Below are 7,839 nucleotides of genomic sequence, written 5' to 3' on the forward strand. Positions count from 1 at the left end.
AACTTCTTGCTTTAATGATGCCAGCCTAGACTAAGCCTTTATTATATGCAGTGGTTTGCTTGCACAGCCCTAAGTGCAAAGGTAACTCAGTCATAGCTTGCCACCCCCAAGGACACCCACTTGCAGTGAAGACACAAGCAAAGCCTTTTCACTGTACAAGGCTTCTCTTTTATGAAGAGCTTGCTTAAATATGTAAGCAATTTCATAGACAGAAAATCTGACTAATTTTCAAAAGGTCATCTTCTCCAAACTGGTTGCTTTAAACTTTTGCTCTCATTATGCTGTAGCTGGTATTTTCTTTAAGTCACCATTTAGGAACTGAACCTAAGGTCACTAATAACAATGGCCATTTACTCTTTTCATCTAGCAACAGCTTATACAAGTGTCCTGTTACAAAAAAGCCTTCTCACCTTGTTTGGGTACTTGTGCAACACCCACAGCTATACATATTGCAATAAAAAGGAGGGTTTTCCTAAAAGGGAGAGAAAGAAAGAAAGAACATGTGAGAAAACATGTACAGTTTCAGAATGCCAAGGAATTAGAGGCTTGATTCAACATCCAAATTCAATGGCAGGATACCATTGACTTCAGCAAGTCCTGGATCAAAGCCATCACATTCTACAACTTTCCACTGATGCTGAGAAGGCTTTTTACACAAAGATCAAGGATTATGTATGCCCTCATATATAGTATGTATATTTTACACTGGCTTTTATTAATAAAGTAACTGCATCTGGTTTATATTTTCTTGCAGCAGCCTTCAAGTATGAATCCTGCTACACAGTAAATTTCTTCCTGGAAAGAAAAAAAATGTTACTGTAAAGAAACTATACAATAAATGACAAGTTAATGCCAGTAGAGATCATTAGATACTTTTGATCTGCTATCAGTCTTGTCACTATACCACATCATTTTACCATAAATGATAACGTTGTGCCACACTTTTGTTCCTGTATTATAAAATTTTGTCATGTTACAAGCAAGACATGCTCTTCACAAAGTAAAAAAAAAAAATCACATCACATTTTGACTTGAAACTTCATGCTCAAATAGAAGAGTGCAATACTGATACGTATCATAGGCCCACTGATGGCAATGAACATATAAGGTTGATACAGGTGTGCTCAAAATTTGCTTTAAATGAAAAGTGCTGGATGTTTGGCAAAGAATACGTTTTTAACCATGGTTAAAAAACAGACTGCTGTTTTTTACTCAATTAACATATTAGCCAGATTATAATTTGATCTCACACTTATCAGTGACTAAATCTTTTAATGAATGAGAAATATATTTTCCGTTAATGTTGGGCATCCAGGCACAGAACTATGTAACAATTATAGTAACCTGTATCTACTTATTCTTAGAAGAAATATTTCTAAAATGTCAGAAATACAGTTCTGATACTAACAGCTCAACCCTCTTGCTCATTTACATATGTAACCTCATTGATTTTTCATAATATCAAACACTAGATTGACTGGAAGTGTATGCCAGAGAGCACTTGAGTATCTGGAATAAACAGTATTTGAAAGTAACACAGTTGCAACTGAACACCTGTAACTTCATGTGATATAGCTTCACCAGCTATTTAGTCGGGTTTGCACAGCAAAAGAAGTGCCTGAAGAACACCCTACCACTTTTTACAGGAACATATGGTTCAAACGGCAATGACAGACAAGTTCCTTACATGAGCGTTTGCTGCCCGGTTGCCTTCAGCTCAGAGGGTAACGCATGCATAAACCAAGTATTAGTAATACTATAATGACAAGAAATCATGCTACGGTTTAAATAGTTATATATATATATATGTATATATATGTACATATATACACACACATATATAGCAATTTTCATGAAAAATCTTAATACTCCTTTCAAGGATTTGCAATTCAAACATTCCAGAAACATCTAAGTACATGAAAATCACAGAACAAAAATCTGGTTTTATCAAATTGCTCAGTGAAACAAAGGAGAAAAAAATTTTAAAAGAGTAAAAATTAATTGATCAGAGGATGGGTGTGATTACTTACTCTCCTTCCACTTATGCAGTTTTACTCTGGGGTTTCACCCAGTTTTCAACCGAAGGTCCCCTTAGGGGAAGGGGGTACTTCACAGCAGGTGTCACTGCTTTTTGCAGGCCCCCTCCCAAGACCAGTCCAACCCAGGCAACAGGTACTACTCAACTGCCCCCTCTCCAAGCCCAGTGCTCACTAGATACTTGCCAACCAAAGCCCACTGGCTGAGCCTTCCCCCAGTTTCTGTTACGAGGAAAAAAACCCATGGCAAGTGCTAGGAGGAGAAAGGAAGCATTAGAGACCCAAACAGTTCCAATTCCTTACAGATGTGTTGGTTAAAAAAGTGCACTATCCACCACCACCCACTCTCCAGCTGGCAAACATCTCTGCTGTCCTTTCCTCTTCTGCCTGACCAGCAGCCTGGACTGTATTCACAAATTGCCACACCAATTTTCAGACAAAGCACTTGTTTAAACAAGTTACATGGGCAGGGAATAGAAGCTTTATAAAATCAGACTAAACCTATTTTTTCTTCTGTGATAAAGAGTCTGCTGCAGCATTCTTCAAAATACCTGCTCAAAGTTTTCAAGGCAAATCAGTGGGCTGGATCTTGGACAAAATTAGGTCCACTGGTTAGAAACCTACATGTGGATTTGCATATTGTGAGAGCTTAAGTTTTGGCTATCAGAACAAGTTAATAATTTAAGGAACAGTAAGGCATGATAACAATAATATTTTGTTATTGGTATTGCAACTGTAAAACTGTAAATACATCATGCTTTTAGAAGAAAATGCACAGAACGTACAGGATATTCAAAAATATGCATCATTGCTCCAGTTTTCATCATAGAAGGAGAGTGAGGTGGAAACTCCACCTCACAAATCCCAATGTGCTTGTAAGGGCACATTTTTAATTAACCACTGCAGTCCCTAGCTATTCCTTCTCTTCAGGCTTTCTCCTGCTACAGCCATGAAATGTCTACTGGAGTAGTTCTGCCACTCCTGCAAAAGACCTAATATTGACTGTTGTCCAAACAGCAGGTCAGCTACAGGACACTCACTTCATTTTTTTTCAGCTCTGAAGACCAGAAATCAAGTTCATAGTTTCTGTGTCACACAATGCATCATCTTTTCATCTAATGGGAAGCTCAGTGACGTGAGATAGCTGTGTCAGAAAGAAAGTCCATGCATTGCACTGTATCAGCTAAAACTCAGGACAAATATTTATTTGACTTTCATAGGTGCAAAATGGATTCACAATTAAAAACAGTGTAAGACATTCTATTTAACTCCAAAGTCAGGATGCTCAAAGAACTCCAGAGACCAAAATGCAAAGATAACTCCTCTTAACATCACAATAGCCTCTTCCAGTCAGCCATCGACAAGCTGTGTGTCAGGTATCTGCCTCCGTCACCTCCCAGCAAACGTTGTAGGAAGGCAAGAAATTCCAAAATGCTCCCAGGGCTGTAAATTACACAGATGTAACTGGATACACAGAATCATTTCATGAGAGGTAAAGACAAATGTCTGGCTTACACAGTGGTCTCCAGCTAATGTCAAGAACAGATGAGTGATCAGCTAAGAGAAAAAACAGGGACCAGAGACAACCATAGGAATGAAAGTCCTCTACTGCGTGGGAAAAGTTAGTCTTCCTTCTACCTTTTTTCACAAGTAAAACATTTTCTAAATGAAACCATGTGCAACCTAATGTGAAGTTGTACAAGGGAGCCCTCCATGGCCAAAGATGAAAAAATGAAATTCTATCTTTGACAGAATACATTCATGCAAACCCTCACTTCTTGGTCAAGACCACTGCTCTGCACTTACAGCTTTTAAGTCTCCGTTCTCACACCAGCACTGCCACTAAGTCACCAGGCTCCCTGCTGTGTAATGCATACATGGCTTGCTGCATCCTCTGCCATAGCTGCAAGGAGCAAAGCAAGCAGCATGCAGAAAGCCTGGACAGCACATGCCTTAGCTGAGCACATAGCTCTCGGGGAGGCTTGTCCTGCTGGAACACTACAACAGAAAAACGCAAAAGCATGTGGCAGGAAAGACTCTAGCTGACTATTTTCCCCCATTTAACTTCACACATGAAGCTGTTCCAATACCCCTTGGCTATGTCCTGTCCTACAGGCTAGGTATCTCTTGAGCTTCCTCCCCTCCTCCTACCTTTTTGTCCTCTCTCCTATTTTACAGGCAAGTACAAGTGGAGAGCAACTATATAATTGTTTGGAGGAAGGCACCAACAAATGTGGTTGAGCTATTCTACCACTTAAAATAGAGCTTATCTTTCTGATAATCTTTGACATCTTGTGGCGTTTTGTCTCTCTACAAGTGGACAGTAACTCTCTGTGGTTACTTTTTTCCAGCAGGGGTGATGAATGAATGAGGAAACTGATAAGCTTCAAAGCAAGTTCTGACAAGCAACGATGAAAAATTCCACACGCTGAAGAATATTCAGCAGTGTACAGAGCTTGGGTTTGGTCAGTGCACAGGAGTATTCTCTTCATTCCAGGCTAGTTTCCTAAACCTCAAGTTTAAAGGAAGAAATACCACTAGCTGGCTGTTAGAGAAGGCAGAAAAATCTTTTCCCAGTGTAACTGATACAGATGAATTCAACCCTGTGCTCATCAGTGACCACAGAATATCCTGGGTTGGAAGGGACCTTAAAGACCACCCAGTTCTAAACCCCCTGCCATGTGCAGGGACACCTTCCACTAGACCAGGTGGCTCAAAGCCTCATCCAACCTGTCTTTGAACACTCCCAGGGAGGAGAACGGTGATGGTTTAAATACCAGAACCTGCCCCACATGCATTGCTTCATTCGATCTCCTCTGAGGACTGCTGAGAAGGGCCCAGTTTGTGTTCATCAAGCCTGAGGAGGGTTTTGGGAAAGGTAATAGCACCTTGTGGACAGAGACGCCCTGGGCATCTCTAAGATCCCAAGCTGTTAAAAATCTGATCTTTCAAGATCTGAAAAGAAAGATACCTTCTTTTGCTGATATAATGAGATTAGCCAGCAGGTGCAGTGCTGCTTCCCAGGTTTTAAGAGACCTACTATTAACATAGCTTGAGGAGACACAGCCTCCAAAGCCTCTTCCAGGCAGGTGACAGTCCCATGGCCTTTGGGCACAGATGCCACTGTGGACCTAACCAGCGAGGGGGAAGCTCCTGAATCCTTCGCCACAAGTTCACAATTTGAAAAAAGGGGAGAAGGGAGAGACAGAAGATAAGGCAAGAGGTAATGGATCAAAAGATGTATTACTCTTTCCTTCTAAGGAACAGTGGCCTCAGAGGAGTCCTACAACAGTGTTGTGATTTGGAGAAAGGAAGCTCGCTGCCTGGTGGTCCACAGACTCTGGACAGCACTTGGCTTAAGATGAGAAACTACCACATAAGGGGAAAAAGTAATGAAAGATGTGATTTTAGAAAATTTTATGAGTACATCCCTGATTTCTTAGACTTTTCCTCTGTATTAAGGCAAAAGTATACAGCTCAAATTCCCACTCCTGTGAAATACTCTCTTCTTTCAGGGTTTGTCTCTGTACATTTTGTAGTTTGCTCTTCAAATGTTCTACAACTCAGCACTCAGGAGACAAGGGTAACACAAGGCTGTTTATGTTTTAAAATTAAATATTCCCTCAAATTTGGTGAGAGATTTACAAGTCACACAGCTGTAGGAATTCTATTTATTTAACCTGCAGAAACACCCCTATACAGGTAGCAGGTCCGACCTAATGGCATTTCCACAAAGAGGTGGTCTAGGTTGCAAACGATTTGCTGGTTTGATAACGCTAAGGAAACTTGCTCCTTTTGTGAAGAATTCTGGTTTCTTAACAGAGGCAACCAGCCAGGTTACCTTCTCTCTAGTCAAGTAAATTAGGTAAACAAGAAGATGCATAGAGATACATATTCTGAAGCTATCTCTGATTTTGAACTCAGGTAAACTTATCTCTGCTACTGTACTACTCTACTGTAGTTCAATTTATGCTTTGCCATCAGCAATATCCCTTTACAAATATCAAATAAACCCCTTTTTAAATTGCATTCAGACGATCCCTGAAGAAGTCCCCCAGACGCAGCCACTAAACACACGGACCTCCTGGGAAGGCCACCTTCAGGCAGCCACGTAACTACTCACAAGCATTCAAGCACACCCAGATTATACACCAGGCACACTTCAGCAGTATAATCCTCACTTCAACACAAGACAGAGCCTCTCTGTCCTGCTCGGAGCTCTCAGTAAACTTAAGTCACAGCCAGAATAAAATAAGCACTTTACAAAAGGAAATGCATACTGGTAACCTCTATAATCGTCAGAGGTTCACAACCATCTTGCCTAGGCTGTTTTTAGGCGAGCTATAGAGGAGAGACTACCTTTGCATCACAGATGATGATGCATTAGAAGAACCTCAGCCTGCTGCAGAAGCATGTAAATACTGGGCACCTCCTCTGGTCATCTCTGTTATTAAGAGGGCAGCCTCAGCTCTTAAGCGTGACTTTGGCAGGTTTTGTTTGTTTGCTGTGTTTTCCTAACGATGTACCAAAAGGGGGGACGAGCAGCCGGGGTACCTGTGGGTGCAGAGGCACGCTCTCCCGCGGGATCCCTATTCCCCCTCGGGGAGCTGGGGTGCGCTGGCTCTCAGGTCCGGCTGCCCCCACTCCCGGAGGGGCCACACACCCGCGAAACCCTCCCCGGGCCGGGCTCCCCAGAGCCAGGCTGCCCGCCGGGGCGCGGGCTCGGACGGGGGAAGGATGACGCGAGGGTGCTGGACAGGACGGGGAACATCCAGGAGAGCAAGAGAGAGAGGAGATGCACAGCCAGGGGACAGGCGGGCTCCGTCCGGGGGGTCGGCGCCCCGCAGCCCCCGCCGGTCCTGCGGGGGCACCCGGGACCTCGCGGGGCTAGGGCTGGAGCTCGGAGGGTAGGGGTCGGGGGGGGACGGGACGACAACGAGAGCCCACCGGGGTCGCCGCCCGCTGCCCCCGGGAGAGGAGCCGAGCCGCAGCCGCCATCCCCTCCCCGCCGGCCCCGCCGCCAGCCCCGCGGCGGGGTGGCGGTGCGGTGCGCCCCGTCGGCGCTGGCCGGGGGAGCGGGGCCCGCCGTCACGCCTCCCCGGCTCCCGCTTACGTTTGTGCCGCGGGAGAGATGCGTCCTCGCCTTGTCCTCTCGGCTCCCAAATGCATTTGTATGCATTTGCCCGGGCAGCGGAGGTCCGAGGGAAAGCCGGAGCCGAGCGCCGCCGCAGGGTCAGGTCCTGTCCATGAAACCCCGCCGGCCCCGAGGTCTCCGCCGAGCTCCGCGCAAGCCCGAGGGCGGCCCGCGTACGGCCCGCGGGGGCGGGCGCGGCGGGGGGGGGGGGGGGGGGGAAGGGATGACGGGGGGGGCCGGGCGCCGGGGGCTGGTGGCGGGGGAGCCCCGCGGCTGCCCGCGGAGTCCGGCGGCGGAGCGGCGCTGCAGCCGCCTGCCCCGGCACCGGCCGTCCTCCCCGCCTGCCTCGGTGTTAAATTTCAGCGCTGGCTGCCTGGCGATTACATCAGCAAACGCGGCCCCCGGGGCGGGCCGGACCCCGGCCGCGCACGGTGCGCGCTGCCCCGCGCAGCTCCCCCCGGCCGCAGCTCCCCCCGGGCGCGGCCCCGCGGCGCGCAGAGCTGAGCCCAGCCCAGCCCAGCCCCGTCCCGTCCCGGCGTGGCCCGGAGCAGCGCGGAGCGGCGGCCCCAGGTGCGGCCGGGCGGGCTCCGGTGATGCCGCTCAGCGCATCCGAAGGGCGCGGAGAGCCCTCGGGTCCCGCTGGGCGAGCTCGGCAGAAAGCTGCAAGTT

At 46.8% G+C, this 7,839-nt stretch overlaps 1 protein-coding gene across 2 annotated transcripts in view; it reads right to left on the reverse strand.

Moving 5' to 3' along the window:
- Positions 1–7,316, reverse strand: part of COL24A1 (collagen type XXIV alpha 1 chain) — a 154,977-nt gene extending 147,661 nt beyond the window's left edge. For both annotated transcript variants that reach the window (XM_074906511.1, XM_074906512.1), the window contains exons 1-2: positions 7,150–7,316; positions 411–472 (exon numbers count right to left, since the gene is read on the reverse strand). In XM_074906511.1, coding sequence (XP_074762612.1) covers positions 411–472; positions 7,150–7,205 — 118 coding nt within the window. In that variant the 5' untranslated portion in view covers positions 7,206–7,316. The remainder of the gene's footprint in view (positions 1–410; positions 473–7,149) is intronic.
- Positions 7,317–7,839: the final 523 nt, after the last annotated feature.

Source organism: Athene noctua, chromosome 5 (assembly GCF_965140245.1).
Source record: "Athene noctua chromosome 5, bAthNoc1.hap1.1, whole genome shotgun sequence".
Taxonomy (NCBI): Eukaryota; Metazoa; Chordata; class Aves; order Strigiformes; family Strigidae; genus Athene; species Athene noctua.